General features: G+C 47.5%; 1 protein-coding gene across 2 annotated transcripts; it reads left to right on the top strand.

Moving 5' to 3' along the window:
• Positions 1–13630, top strand: THEM6 (thioesterase superfamily member 6). 2 transcript variants are annotated; one of them, XM_078865073.1, is made up of 5 exons: positions 1–375; positions 1268–1450; positions 4939–5017; positions 8889–9021; positions 11532–13629. In XM_078865073.1, the coding sequence occupies exons 2-5, from the start codon at positions 1294–1296 to the stop codon at positions 11763–11765; spliced, it is 603 nt and encodes a 200-aa protein (XP_078721199.1). In that variant the 5' UTR covers positions 1–375; positions 1268–1293; the 3' UTR covers positions 11766–13629. The 2 variants fall into 2 exon arrangements, with proteins under 2 accessions (XP_078721199.1, XP_078721200.1); XM_078865074.1 differs by lacking the exon at positions 1–375 and having other exon boundaries at positions 1239–1450; positions 11532–13630.
• The last annotated feature ends 2878 nt before the right edge of the window (positions 13631–16508 follow it).

The following is a 16508-nucleotide window of genomic DNA, read 5'->3' as shown; positions in this document are numbered from 1 at the left end:
AGACGGCCACGGCCGACGTCACCGCGACGTCGGCGCGACGTTGGCGCTCTTGGGCCGCCGAAGCCGCCGCCACGCGAGCCGGCCTCTTGCGATTGCACAGAAAACAGACAAAGATCCTCCCCCTCCCGGATAGCCTGCAACAGACTGTAGGGGCAAGTGTTGTTAGCGAGCAGCACCTTTAAAGGCCGGCACGGCACACGAGGGGGTGGGTGGCCAACAACCACGCCCGGCCGCCTTTGTCTCCCCAGTGGCGATGTTTAGACAACGCACCAGGTACTCATTTGAGGCCGAGTCGACCTAGGCGAGGTTCAGAACCGGTTTAGATAATCGTCAGTTGGTGTTGGCCGTGAGCGGGAATCGAACCCGGATCGCCAGGTTCGTAGCGCAGCGCGCTAACCGCTGCACCACCGCTCCCCACGTTGCACACAGACAGTCACACACACACAGTCACACAGACACACACAGTCACACACACACAGACACACACAGTCACACAGTCACACACACAGTCACACACACAGACACACAGTCACACACACAGACACACACACAGTCACACACACGCAGTCACACACACGCGCAATCGCCGCCTGTGCACTGTCCACACGCAGTCACACACACACACAGTCACACTGTACACACGCAGTCTCTCCACTGCGCACAGCGCCTCTTACGCAACAGCAGCAGCCGCCATTCGCCACTAAGTAACCGTGACGTCCCCACGGCGCTTGTGCCAGGCCACGTGCACACACGCACACTCCCTCTGACACACACACGCTCTCTGACACACACACACGCTCTCTGACACACACACGCTCTCTGACACACGCACATACGTTCATCAACTCTGACACACACACACCCACTGCGACACACACACAGCCACGCTGACACGCGCACACATTTACACTCTCCACAGCACTGCACACGCGCACACACACACATCCCTTCCGACACACACGGACAACACACACACGTCCCTTCCGACACACACACACTTACACTCTCTCTCCACAGCACTGCACACACGCAACACACACACACACAGCCCTTCCGACACACACACTTACACTCGCTCTCCACAGCACTGCACACACGCGCACACACACACAGCCCTTCTGGCACACACACACACAGCCCTTCCGACACACACACACCTACACTCGCTCTCCACAGCACTGCACACACACACACACAGCCCTTCCGACACAACACACACACACAACACTCACTCGCAGACCTCCGTCCGTGCCGGCCCACGCCCTAGTGCGCAGTGTCACCGTCACCGCCGCGATGCTGTTGCTGTCCGTGGTGCTGCTGGTGCTGGTGGTGCTGCTGGCGCTCTTCGTGGGCGCAGACGCGTGGTATTTCGTGAGGATGCTGATGACGGTGGGCGCCGCACTAATGCGCAGGCAGGAGAAGGATGTACTCAAGGAACACGGGTACCACGGTAAAACTCAAACACGCTCCTGCCATCTGTGCGAGCACCCCCCCCACCACCACCACCCACCCACCACAGACTCACGCATACATCGAATGTTTTTATTCGCCTGTCCTGCCCATGCACACGTCCTGTTGTAATAGCCACGGAGGGTTGCAGGGTGGCGAGGACTCGACGCCTGTTTCGTGTCTTCCATTCTGTGCTCAAACCACCAGCACAGCATAACAAGGTTGCAACGCGTCTCGCTTAATGCTTCTTTCTCCGCACGACTGCTCCGCGTTGGAATCCCACCCCCCCGTCTCCTCCTATGATCGTCTCCTTCCCAAAGCTCTTACAAAATCACCCTTTTCAAAGTTGGCGGTGCTATTTGTTGCTGGCCGCTGGGCGTGTTTGGGGCCTTCGGGCCTATGCTCAACAACTGTGTTTAAAAAAACTTGACTTACTGCAAATATATCAAAATAATTTATATATATACATACACACAGTATACATAAACCCCCCGTATCTTCTTTAGGTGGGTTATAATTTAGCAGTGGGTTGAGCAATAATTTAAACCTGGTTTTACACGAAGGTTTGGGTATTTCGGCTAAGATAGGGGTTGAAATGCGTTGCGAAACCAGGTAAAAATGAAGCTTTAACCGATTAATCAGTTTATTTGCTGGATTGCTGAATTAATTCAGTACCAAATGATTTTCACTGCGATATGCCAGGACATGTTGTTTATTATACAAGAGGGTGGTCGTGTACACGGCGAGGCTCGGAGGCTGCAGTTGCAGCCTTACGCCGCACAGCAAGAACCGCCACATGCGTGCTTGCTGCCACTGCTGCTGCTGCTGTGCACATGATGTAAAATTCCAAGGGCTTCGTGTGAAGGTCAAGCCTGAGCTCTCCATACAACACGCGGATTCATCAGTGGTACATTCAGAAAGTGACATTCGTAACAATGCGTTTTAGAGTTATAGAGTGTAAACCTGACATTGCCCAGCTGGGATATCAAATTACTTGGGTATTTAATTACTCTGCTGATTATAATTGGAGGTCAGCGATGATGGGACCTGGAATTATTTCAATAATTCAACTAATTAGACAACACGGATATACAGTAGTTGGATAGGGGGGAGGGGGAAAAGTCCCAACTCTGGTCCCACGTGTGCCACTGGACGGGAGGTGGTGGTCTGGGCTTGATGACGTCATACACATCATCAGCCGCGATGTCTTGCAGGGGGTTTCCTGCCTTCAGGAGACAGGTTTGTGGCCAACGACTTTGTTTTTTAACGAGCCCGAATAACGGGCCATAAACAGAAGTAGTCAATGATAACATTTGCCTCATACGCGCTGTTAACATTCGCTTTCAGATTCTTTATTACTTGGACGGTGTAATTTTAACTGTTTTTTTAAATATAGGTTCAATATCTTTGCCCAGGCTAAATCGAAGTTTCACATGCAAACATCCGAGTTTTGAGTTTGGCGCTTGTGTTGCCTTGCACTACTTTGAGTTTTTCTTTGGTCTCCCTTGGAATAAATAAATAAATACACGACTTGCAATTCCAATGCTAGATGAGGACCTCGCCATGCCGTGTCAGTTATGTGGGTTGTTTTACCATACTTCACCACATCGGTTGGTGAAAGTCCCAGGACTGGTTCAAATGTCACTCGCCAATGATGTTAGTCGCTATGGCCTGGAATCAAGCTCAGGTGTGCAGGTTAATTACAGCGCGCTAATAACTGTTGCCACGGATTCCTCTGAAAGGGTATTTTCGGTCGTTCTAAATACATCGTGCGTGTAATAATGTCATCCCCAGTAGGTAATACGTTCCTATAGCTTCATGAGCGTACGATACATATTCAATTTAAAGCTTTCGTGACTGCAGGGATTCATCTTCTTGGTTCTTTCGGTAAAGTCACATAGAATGGAAATAATAAAATAATAAAAATAAAATATAATAAAATAATTCTCACGACGTTTCGGCCACAACGCAAGCAGCCGTCCTCAGGTGGAGAACAGGTCTGTCGAGGAGACAGAGTCTGACAGACCTGTTCTCCACCTGAGGACGGCTGCTTGCGTTGTGGCCGAAACGTCGTGAGAATTATTTTATTATGTTTTATTTTTATTATTTTATTATTACCCTTCTACGTGACTTTACCGAAATAACCAACAAGATACATATTCACTTGAATAATAATGCAACATTTTTAATACGCACGTGTTCAGGTGAATACAGGAATTACCATCAGGAAGTGGCCCCAGGGTGGCTCAGAAGGCTAATGCCGTGTCAAAGCAGTGAGCTGGTATTGCTGAAATCCCACGTTCAAATCAGTGGCCAGTTGAATAAAACACCTGAAGCAAGCAACTCCCGTAATTGACGTCGATTTAAAGAGGGGCGATGGGACTCTACGTGCTTAAATTGTTTTATGCAACTGATCCCAGGTTGTTAAGTTGTTCCAGGTTCTTCAGTAGCACGCTCTTCGCAGGGCATGTCAAAGGTGTCGCGCTCATGTGGATAAACACATTCCTGCGGAGGGAGCTGGTAGGAACGTTGGGTTGCTCGGTCAATGGCCAGGGTCGACGGCGGCGTGGTGTATTCCGCAAATATGCCCGACTGTGATGGCGGGCACAAGCCGGCGTGAGTAGGTTAAACGTTGAGTTTTATAAGGGCACCACGGGGTGACCAGCCCCTCCCCACCCAGCCCCACCCCTCCCACCCTCCACCCAGCCCCACCCTCCCCACCCAGCCCCTCCCCACCCAGCCCCTCCCCACTCCACCCGACCCTCCCCACCCAGCCCCTCCCCAACCTCCCCTCCCAGCCCCACCCAGCCTCTCCCCACCCTCCCCTCCCCACCCAGCCCCTCCCTCCCCACCCAGCCCCTCTCTGCACGACGGACGGACACAATAATCCCGTGGGCTGGTGGAACCAGTGGGTTCCTACCAGTAATAGGCCTAACTGAAGGAACTTCAGAAGTAGGTCCATCACTTCATCTTCCATGACCATTCCCTGCTGTGGGCGTTCCAAATGAAAGTGCCTTTGTCTCACAACGCCATACTGATAGTACAAATAGAATATAACTTGAAGACAGAAAAAGTAAGTAAAAATACGACTATCTGCAACTGGAAAATTCTTATTTCATCATTTTAATATAATTTGCTCGCACATTAGATATACTCATACGTTACAATAATATCAAATTGTTGTTATGAATGTTTTGTTATCCGGCGGTAGTGCCTCATGCCGATAGCTCGTACTCCAAGCCGGCCCAGCGGCGTTCCGTAAAATATCGAGTGGGAAATTCAGGCTCTAAGCGTAACTGTGCGGCTTGCATTTCGTGCTGGCCCCAGGTGTCTAAGCTGTGCACCGCCGCTCAAAGCGGAGCGGTATCAGGACACAATTAAAATGTGACCGTGACCCCCAGTTCCTCCCCCGGGTATTACTGCTCTTCCCCCCCCTCCCGGAAAACGAAAACGTGCGCTCATTACGTCCGCCCCGTGTCGCCTTCGCAGGCATCGTGCTGCTGAGCGACATCGACCACATGGGACACATGAACAACGCGCGCTACCTGCGGGAGTGCGACTTTGCCAGGTATGGCGGTGGCGGCGTCCGCATGGACTCGGGAGGCAACGGACGCTTGCGCTCGGTCGCCCGCGTCTATCGCAGTGTGGGCGCGCTGAGCCGCCAGGCTCTTTGCTTTGCTTTGAAGTCCGGATTGCAATTCTCTCTCCGGCTTTGGCCACAGGGAAGAGTTGTCAGTCCTGAGCTCGTAAAACCCCGGGAACAGAATATATCTCCGCTTATACAGCAGCCGTAGCCGTCAGCTGCAGAAACTTTTAACGAGGGCTCACGGTGCATCCTGGTGTGATTGATCGCCAGAGGTGTAACGATACTCGCCCCCACGCCTCTCCAATCGTGATTCCATGAGTTGTCACCATTCACGGCCGTGGTTCGATTCAGGAAACAATTATTGCGTTGTTGTTGATTAGATCGAGCAGCCACTATTGGCTGGCCTGCAGCTGCAATCTGATCACCGATTACATCCGTCTATAAGTTACAGGCTCTTTTGTGAATACACTGCTGGATGCAGGCTTCCCCACGGGGGTTATGTAACCATACTTCACCACGCTGGTCAGTGCCGGTGGGTGAAAAGCGGGGCCCAGGTCTGGTTCAGATTTCGCCTGCCACAAATGTTCGCCACGGTCTAGGAATCGAGGTCGGGTCACCGGGTTCACGGCAGAGTGGGCCTACTACCACTGCTGTACCTCCCGAGTACTGTGCTGGGGTTGTAACCAAATTGTGTGAATATGGTTCAGTATGCGTACTGTGACAGAAGCCGCTGAACAAATCAACAGGAATGCACCTGATCTCGCCAGACCTGGGAAGCTAAAAGCTGCGAGGCTACATATGTGGGCAGCAGAGGACTGTGGAGAAATATGCAATGTTGTACTGTGCTTCTATGCCCCCGCGTCCATACCGCCCACCTTGAACAACCTGCACTGACCACCGTGTGATCGCGTAACCCCCACGACGATGTTTACACGCGCGATTCGGTGTGCGTATCGTGAGCTCAAGGATCAATATGAATCGCCGAGTCAGAGCATCTTTACACTTCCGTTGAGCGGTGCATGCTGCAAACCTGCAATACGGCATTTAGTTGTATTCGTGTAAATGTAAGCGGCAAGACCCAGTGGCAGGATAGGTGAAAAAGAACAGGTATAAGTGGCAACACTGACCTTTGGCCGCTTGCTGTCGTTTGTGATTGCCCTTGCTACACACTGCCCCGTGTCCTCGGGTAAGACAAATGGGTGACGTTCGCTCACATTCCAGCATTGCAGAAGAGGCATCGTCATCCGCAAGAAATGTAATAATCTCCGTCTGTAAGTGTGTGTGTCTGTGTTACAATTTGTATCATTCGCGCAAGTTAATATAAAAGCCACGCGTGCGTGTGTTTGTGTGGCTTTCAGCAGAAAAAAAATCTGAGATGATTCAAGGTGACGACAGCCACGACAGCGTTATCAGTGGCGATAACCCCAATTGTGCGGAATAATGTTGTTCTGGGACAATCAAGCCTGGGCCAATGGTACATGTTCAGAGATCGAAACAAACATTGATGCAGGGCGAGTCTGCATACGCATTTAATTACGCACAGCGCACCAATGTTTTATTTATTACCGCCAGTTTTTTTTACCTATTGAAAAGAAAAAGAAATTGCCGTGAAATGATTTTGCATTCAAGGGACTGCGCCTTGCGATTGTGAAATAATTGGAAAATGGAGGTCTGCAGTAAACATCATTGTCCAGACAACCTTTCACCGGCACCTGCCCTCGTTTATACAGACAGCTGCAGCATGGCACGGCGCTCTCCAGAGACGCGCAGGACAGTGCTGTGCCCAGACAGAACGTCGAGTTCACTCTTCACGCTTGGCACTGCCCCCCCCGCCTCGTTCGTATGCTACCACTTGGAGTGTCAACGCGCACGTTGGCAAGACCGCCCCGGGCCCCGCACCCCGCTATGGGCCACCCTTCTTGAAACGCCAAGGCACACAGCCAAATGTGAATCGCACCTCCATTTTTTTTCAAGCAGTGAATCAGCCCGGATGATTTTTGTTTGTTTGTCACGAACCAGACTGCGTCTCATTAGGGGACATGTGGTCACCGTGCTGATGGCACTGCCTGTGGTGGCCTGCTTTTTGATGTTTAGGTTCAAGTACAAAAAAACGATTTGAAGCGGCTTTACGCGGCACACACACACTGCCGTCACCGCACGATGTCCGAGCGGCCGTCCGTTCTGACTGAAGCAAATGGACACGGGTTGGGGGTGCTGACGCGCGCAGTCATCGTCCGTAGGCCTCAGCGGCGTTGAAGAGACGTGCCGTACAGACAAGCTGGGCAAGCGAGTCACACAAGTGCCTCTTGGTGGATTCATTAAATTATTTAGAACATTCGTCATTGACTGTAAATAGCCTACCTATAAGCATAAACCCCCATAGTAGAATTACAACTTGAATAAAAATACGGATCCTTTAAGCCCAGTTATATATTTTTTTTGAAAAGTGCTGTTAGCAAGGTACTATTTTGGCTGGCAACCAACCCTGATGTGTAATTGGCAGACAGTGTTGGAGCAAGAGCTCAACATGTTCGGCTTATTATGAATATCTCACGCAGCCTGATGTGCTGACGTCTTAGCAGAATAAGACGTGTGTAGATTTATAAAGATACATATTAATTTAATATCCAACTCCGACAACATATTGACAGCCCCATATAACACCGTCAGCCGTTTAACATTTGCCTATTTTCTCCAGTCAAGTACTATTCAAGATGTTACATGATTCACCCGCCTGATGGTTGGTACACACTTACCTGCATGGAAACAAGATCTCTTCATTTGATTTGGCGCTGTCTACATCACATGGGATGTGTTTACGAACCAAACAAGCTCATGCAGTTAGGGGACGACTGTGTATTTGAATGGTGTAAGCGTGGTCGGGGAAAAGATTGGTAAATAAAACAAATGTACTGTGCTGGGGTGCAAGAACTGGAGTCTGGGAGGAAATGCTGCATCAGAGCAAAGCTTCACCCAATGCAAGTCTGTTCAGATGAAGGTCCCAAAATGCACGCGAATATTACATTTCGGTACACGTAGATCGCTTCTTGACTAACTCCAGATCGTCTTGTGTTGTCGAATGAACGAATGAACAGCGTGCAAGCTCATGGAGTGGGCCCTGCTGGCCTCAATAATGCCCTCTCCCTCATCATCCCCATTGAGGCCAGCTTCTGATGGCAGCAAGAGACAGAAACAGCGCCGGTTGACCTCTCCTACCCCCCATTGGACCATCATGGGCAGCGACACGGCCTCGCAGGAGCGCGTTCGCCGCTTGTTGCAGACGTGCCTGGTTCAAATCCAGTGGCCGCCCTGGTTATTAGAGCACGCACAACAACTGTAATAATACGTGCCGTCTGCCCCACGGCTAAAGTGGCGTCAAAGATCCCGTGACATAATTCGCAAGAGTAGGCTGCCGCGGGCCGGCGCTGTGGTCCAAATTTGGCAATAAGTTTGAAAAATTACCCCTAAATTACTCAATTGGAATCTACGTAGCAATCACGCCGCACCCCCCTCCCCCCTACTGAGAAAACTTGGCAGGACCATCCTAGAAAAAAGTCATACTATTCAGTCAATCAGTATTTAATTTACGTGTCAATATCGCCCTCAATAAAGTAGGCATCACTGCACACTGCAACAGAATGCGAACAGTACAGGGGGCATAGAACAGCAAGAATGATTATATTTAAAAAAAACCCGTCACGACCTCAGTGGCTAACAATCGACCGAGCAAAATAAAGTGCAGCCGCGTGCAAAAAATAAAGTTCAACCGTGCGCAGCGAGGCTTTCCTGGCCTAACAAGCAATAATAATAATGATGATAACCTCTGAGCGTCTCTTGTTGAACGGATGCACAGGACGGCGCTGTGCATCACCCACGGGATCATCAAGGCCATGCGAGAGCTGCGGGGCGGCATGGTGCTTGGGGCCTCCACCATCCGCTACCGCCGCTCGCTGCGCTTCCTGCAGAGATTCGTCATCCGGTCGCGGGTGAGGGTCACACCACCACCACCACCGCCACCACCACCACCGCCACCACCACTACCACCACCGCCACCACCACTACCACCACCGCCACCACCGCCACCACCACTACCACCACCACTACCACCGCTACCGCCAGCGCCACCGCCACCACCACCGCTACCACCACCACCGCCGCCACCACTACCACCGCCACCACCATCGCCACCACCACCACCCCGGCTTGCCGCGCCGTTTCCGCCGACGCGGCGTACGGCATTCCCCTCGTTATTCCCCAGGGATACGCTCCGGAGACGCTCGTGAAAAGCACATTTAGCGGATAATGATATTGGCCTACGAGAACCTTTAAATGCATAAATAAGTTGTTAAATGTGAAAATTATCATAACACAAATACAAAATGGTTTTAATAAGCACGAAGTAAATGCAAATAAATATAAAGTATTAGATCATATTCTTGGTTCTTTCGGTAAAGTCACGTAGAAGAAAGAACCAAGAAGATGAATCCCTGCAGTCACGAAAGCTTTAAATCGAAATATTAGATCATAGTTTATAAATTAACCTACCTTCAACTATGATGATGCAGCGCAGTAGGATGCAGTAACGATGATGCTGACGACAATGATGATGATGATCGTTGTGATGTTGTTACTGCTCCTACATAGACACATCTGGATAGACTTGGGGGTGATCTGGATAGTCCATAGAAAAGCAAGGGCTGACTGAATGATCTAATTACGTTTTGTTTCATTACTTTATCTCTTATCACTTTATCTCATCACATTATCTCTCTTCCTCTCTCTCGATGCACTCGTGTAGAGTTCCAGATGCGGTTTCCGCATCGCCAAAATCGCGGATAGTAAATGTTCGTGAATAACGAGTGAATGCCGTTCACAATCGCACGGACCCATCACGCGTATCCGTACCACCGCCAGCTGCATATTGGGTTGAATCAGCGTAACCTACCCCTCGCGGCCGTTAGGCCGAATCTGCGCCAAGACGATTGGACAGCGTGGCATAATAATTATTGATGAGATATTGTCACCGAAAAGAGATGCGCACGAGACTTCCACCTACAGGGCTGCGAGTTCGTAGTCAAGGTTTTTTTTCCCCATTGTGAAAAAATACTTCAGAAGGTGGCCATATGCTACCCAAGCAGGACCAGTGGCGTAGCTAGGATATTTTGTGCCCGGGGACGAACTATAAAATTGGCGCCCCCCCCCCCGCCGTTTAATCACATACCAAAATGTAATTACATGACATGTAGGCTGTGTGTGGCGGGATATATAAACTTTTAGGTTGAGGTGTAGATTTGTGCAGTAGTTTCAGGCTGCCGCGCCCGCCGCAATAAGTTATAATGTGACGTTGTAAGCCTCATTTTGGCGCCCCTTTACCTTGGCGCCCGGGGACATATGTACCCCCCTGCCCCCCCCTAGCTACGCCTCTGAGCAGGACCCCACTGAAAGATCGGTGATGCTTTCCTGGGTGAATAAAGGAAGATATAACGAGCTGCGGTGGCATCGGTGCTACTGGCCGTGATGACCTCCTGACCTGGGCGACACTCTCTCCACCTTGCTTGGCATTTTTCCTTTATCGATAATTTTATATGCAAAAAATATGAATAAATTTGATGATCCGTTTGCTAAATACATCGATGTCTAAAAGTCCAGCACTGTTTGTGTCTCGGTGTCTGTTCAAACACGCCGTGTGGTGATTAATGAGCCCTGCCACTGATGTCCTATGATGGCTGTCGTTGAGCAATGACATTGGATCGTTTTGGGCATGGTCATCGGTGCCACTGTGATGAAAAGGTACTGCATTCAATGACTCGATTCCTTGAATTTTGGATTCAATGTTCGATTCCTAAAAACTATTTTCGAAAAACCGATGATCAAATAAGCAACTCTATCTGGCATCAAATTTTATTTTGTTCGTAAAGTATTTTATTCTAGTCCACTGTGGCTATGAGTGGACGAATCCCATGAGGTGTGACGATGACACGGTAAAATTAACTAGTCTGAAAAAAGGTGCACACTGAGGCTGTATTGACATTATTAGAAACTGCAGTGGACTCGTGGCAAGCACGTCTTAATAAGATTTGTACGTATACAATAATCTCTACCGAGTTTTTGATTGGCTGACCTGATATTCGGTAGGGGGTACACTGCATGCCCCTCACATAACATTTTAACACTTAAGAGTGGCTCTCACGTTTCACTTCTCTAGTCGACCAACAAGCGAAGCAAACGATCACCGTGAAATCCACAGCCTAAGACTCGACCAAGATTCCACAGGTTGTCACCGACTAAACTAACATTCACCATTGGAACCTCATTTTCCAGTAAAAAATATAATTGTTTTTTTACCCTTCTATCTGGCAACAAAACTGACACCTTTTTTACAAGGTCATGTTTGCATAGACCACAATACCTGCAGTCAAACTCACTAAATGAATACGGCCCGACGCGTCACGTCGCCCGCTTTGTCTCCTCCCCCGTCACCGTCGGCTCCGTGCAGATCCTGTGCTGGGACGAGAAGGCTTTCTATGTGGAGCAGCGAGTCATCATGCAGAGCGACGGCTTCGTGGCGGCCATCGCGCTGGCGCGGCTCAACGTGACGGGCACCAGCCCCGAGCACATCCTGCGCCTGCTGTGCCGTCGCGCCGTCCAGGGGCCCGACCCGCCGCCAGAGGTCCTCAGCTGGCTCGAGTACAACCGCCAGAGCAGCGAGATGCTGCGCAACAGCAGCTAGGGTGGTGGGTGGGGGGGCCGCACGCTCGCTCGCTGTCCATGGGCCAAAGCAGAAATCGCTACCGCCGAAGGAGGAAAAATTTGTCTGAAATTTTTTGAAGAATTACCTTGAAAATCACTCGATGGGAAAACACGTTAGCGACATTGCCCCCCCAAAAGCAGAAACTGCTTCAGACTAGGTCTGTGAAGTATAACTTACCTTTTTCTTGGTTCTTTCGGTAAAGTCACGTAGAAGGGAAATAATAAAATAATAAAATAAACATAATAAAATATTTACCTTCTACGTGACTTTACCAAAAGAACCAAGAAGATGAATCCCTGCAGTCACAAAAGCTTTAAAATCGAAAAATACAACTTACCTTTGTGAGAGCCTTGCACTTTTAAAATGGTACGAATACCAAATGTACATGTCATTTGATTTAGCGGAAGCCATTCATGCATCCAGCCAAAAATAATAATTGTGTGAGAACCTACACCTTAGGTGGTACTGACAAGTGAAATATCTGGTCTTGGCCCATGGAACATTAGCACTGGAGCCCCACTAGTGCCAGAGACGAAAGTGTCTGACAACTAATATTGATGAATTGTACCGAGATTAAACTTGTCATGTCGCTAGCAGGTTGTGTGTTGTAAATGTTATCGTATTGCTCAGGTGATTTTGCTTTAGCACTAGAGGCAAACTTTGCCACCGCGTATTGTATGGTTATTTAAAAGTTGTGCGTGTGCAATCTCCAAATATGTCATCGTTATGGAATGTAATGAGCCCGTTTAGAGCGGTTAAGCAAGCCAAAGCTCGTTTCCATTCATGATTTCAAAGCGGACCCACCGTCTCTGTCATTAATTCAAAACGGCAGTAAATAGTGAATGTTTTTAATTGTCCTTATAATTGTGGCTTTTCTTGTCCATTATTTTTCGCCCATATCTGGCCGCGTGGTACAGTCGTGAGCAGCATGACCCGCAATGCAAAAGTTGTGAGTTGAAGTCCGGTTATGGGGTCGACTCGTTGTTCCTCCATCGCTCCCAGGCTGATAAACCGAGTATAGCTTCATGGCAACTCTACATTCCGCATGTAATATTGTATCATTGCACCGTTGATAAACCGAAAATCATTGATAAACGTATCATTGAAAAACCGAGAATCATTGATAAACCGAGTACAGCTTCGTAGCAACTCTACATTATACACGTCACGTTGTATCATTGATAAACCGAGAATCATTGATAAATGTTGTATCATTGATGAACCGAGTATCTTTGATACACAGATGAAAGCTTCGTGGAAACTCTACATTACGCACGTCACGTATTATTGAATCCTTGATGAACCGAGTACAGCTTCGTGGCAACTCTACATTACGCACCTAACGTTGTATCATCGCATTGATCCATATCCATCCTTACTCTCGCGACGCACGGATTGAGTCACGTGTGAGATTCAATGACTTAGTGCATGCAATCGATACACAAATGATAGGTTAAATGTTAATTTTATGGTGAAGGAGCAAATTAAGCTTCAAACGGGACACAATGAATGAGAGACACCACGAAGGAAAAGACAGATGATTATAGATATTTTTGAATTGCGACCTCGAATGAATCGAATTTCTTGGGGGAGGAGGTGAATTGTTTACGTGTGGAGTCAATTGTGGCCGTCACAAATTGGAAGAATGTAGGCCTCAACTCTGTGTTATTTGCCTAACGTTTAAATCGAGCATCATCATGCGGCACGTAAATGTACAGCTCTAATGTCGGTCCACTGCTGACGAGTAAGAACATGTGATATTGACACTATGAGATCTCTTTTACCAGTGGCAAAATATAATGGTAGGTTTTTACCCTTTTAACTGGTACAAAACTGACACCTTTATTCAAGGCATCATGTTTGCAATGACCACAACACAAGTAGTCAATAAAGCAAACAAAAAGAAGCAACTCTGATAAGGATAATAATATGCACTGTCCTTGAAGTTGATTGGCCCACACCCGAGACGGCTTTCTTTAGAGCCTAGTCCCCATTGGTGTAGGGCCAGATGACACCAGATGCCTTGAATAAAGGTGTCAGTTTTGTACCAGTTAAAAGGGTAAAAACCTACCATTATATTTTGCCACTGGTAAAAGAGATCTCATAGTGTAAATGTTTACCCCGAACTCTCAATACTCTGATATTGCACTGTTTTTGAGTTGTACGCCTTCTGGTGTCATCTGGCCCTACACCAATGGGGACTAGGCTCTAAAGAAAGCCGTCTCGGGTGTGGGCCAATCAACTTCAAGGACAGTGCATATTATTATCCTTATCAGAGTTGCTTCTTTTTGTTTGCTTTATTGACTACTTGTGTTGTGGTCATTGCAAACATGATGCCTTGAATAAAGGTGTCCGTTTTGTACCAGTTAAAAGGGTAAAAACCTACCATTATGTGATATTGAGTCCAGTCCGTCACGCTGCGGATCGTGGCCGGATCGATTTGGGTCTGTTGAGGCTGGACAAGGGCATTGCCTACGCCATGCAGGTCATGGGGGCTATTTGACCATACTTCAGCGTGCTGGCAAGTGCCAATCGGTGAATGTGGGGAGCATAGTACAGTCAATCAATGGATGTGCTGTTGCCCACCACATAGCCCCATCATGCGAAGGTGTGAAAGAACCGTGTCATCTGTTAAGCGTTCCCTGTTGCAAATATGGATTGATAACGTCGTTGAAATACGCAGAAATGTCGTGACTCAGAGTTATAATTTAAATATTTATGTCAATAAAGCAGCACTTAAAAATAAAAGTTGCATTGGTCTTCTTGTTTGATAACATTCGTTCGGATTTCCATAGAGCAGCGATGATGACATTATGCTATTTAATTAATTGCATTAAAATACAAGATGACATGGAATTAGGTGGAATGTCATCAATTTAAATGCTATAAGCAGAACATCTATCGTGTAATTAAGGGCTCTGAATCTTGCTTAATTCCCTTCATTGTGTGCATATATTGACACCTCTTTACATCAGCAGTTGAACCAATCACATCCTTAATGTTTTGCATGCGACTTTTCGTATAAAGGCCCAACATCGTCTAAATCTTGCTACATTTGTACTGTACTCTGTTAGGCTTGTGTCTTTACTTTTGGCTAATGGATTGGTGCCATTAAAATATTAGTGGTATCTTAACCAAACGGCTCGTGAAAGTGTACCATTAGCATCAATAGGAAACATCCTGAAATGTTTTGTGTAGCGATCTTCCCAATCGATAGTTTCACCCTTGATTTCTTGTGACTCCACTGCTAGATGTAGGCATCCCCATGCCGTGTCAGTAATGAGGATTGTATATGGCCATGCTTCACGCTGGTCAATGCGGGGTTGCTGAAGAGGGGTGGGTTCCAGTGCAGGTATCACTCGCCGCTACCGTTGGCTAACAGGAAGTACGGTAAATATATTGCCCATATCGAGATGGCTCTTCTCAAGGGTATCGGTGCAGCATTGCATCGTGAATGTAAAATTTTAAGCCCAGAATACATGCATTGATTCGAGTGAAGGTCATTAAATGCAATGTTCACTGCAATATTCAATGCAATGTTCACTGCAATTCTAAAATACTTTCTCAATTACAACTAAGAATCTCTGAACCCATTTAGCTTACAATTACATTTTGAAATACTACCCCAAGTTATGACACGAAATATAAACATTATTTGACATGGAACTTATCCAAAAAATATAAACTGTTTGCATGCATTTGAAAATAATTGCATACTTTTCCATTTCAGTGACATTTGTTCCCCTCGTTTAGGTAAAAAAACCCACTAATTTCCACAAGCTGGCTTCTAAAATGTTCAGTCAAAGAGTAAACATTTAATTCAGAAGAGTTAATTTGTACAGGACACTGTTCAGTTAGCATGTACATTTGAATTAAGTGGGTATACAGTCGTCCGTAGCTGGTCTGGTACTTGCACAGATATGCGGACAGAATTCATAATGCCAAAGCACTCCAATGCTGAAAGTGTGAAGAGCATTATTACCAAGTTGTCAGGCATGTCTGCTGCATAACCTTGGGTTTAGAGCTAAGTGCACAGCACTTAAGGTAGTTGAGACACGCTGATTATAGAGGGCTTCTGTGCAGTACACAACCCAATATAACCCGTTACATAAGCCAATCGGATTCTTATTTCAAAAATTGGCACCGCATTTGGAATTCACATCAAAGGAAGTATGCTTTTCATGGTCTGATCAATCACTGAACGTTAAGAAGCTTACACAAATGAGATGAAAGGCAATGGGTTTTGGGTCCTTGACGGAATGCATCAACTTTCAAGGAAAACATGCTTTAAATATGCGTATTTTCAAACGTCAAATATTTTTTTAAACAATCAGCCATGATCAATCCACTGCTGGCTGACTTCCCAAGTCTTCAGCATGAAAAATTGTGCGACGTAACAATCCACCTAGCATCTGCACGGGAGCAGATTTCATCGATCCATCTCCTCGGAGGCCGTCCTCTCTCAGATGCATCCCAATCCCTGGTTGCCACTACATCATTGGTCACCGTCACTTTATAATAGTGCCGTGACCTGCCTAAGACCACTCACTTTTCTTAAGCGTGAATGATGAAGTTGACACGTGAATGTTCCATGTGTTCCTCTTTCTCGATCTCAATGTATATTCCAACGATGCGTCTCTCTCCCATGTTTTTACGCGCACTTTTTTTTTTCTCTCTCCGTGTTCCGTGTCGATGACCTTCCAACTGAACCACGTCATAGCA

This window comes from Lampetra fluviatilis, chromosome 19 (assembly GCF_964198595.1).
Source record: "Lampetra fluviatilis chromosome 19, kcLamFluv1.1, whole genome shotgun sequence".
Lineage (NCBI taxonomy): Eukaryota > Metazoa > Chordata > Hyperoartia > Petromyzontiformes > Petromyzontidae > Lampetra > Lampetra fluviatilis.
This window is presented reverse-complemented; position numbering and strand designations above follow the sequence as displayed.

Coding starts and splice junctions, on each gene's coding strand:
- THEM6 (XM_078865074.1), top strand. CDS start 1,294: ATGCTGTTGCTGTCCGTGGTGCTGCTGGTGCTGGTGGTGCTGCTGGCG. Junction 1,451..4,938: donor CAAGGAACACGGGTACCACG/GTAAAACTCAAA, acceptor TCGCCTTCGCAG/GCATCGTGCTGCTGAGCGAC. Junction 9,022..11,531: donor GATTCGTCATCCGGTCGCGG/GTGAGGGTCACA, acceptor GGCTCCGTGCAG/ATCCTGTGCTGGGACGAGAA.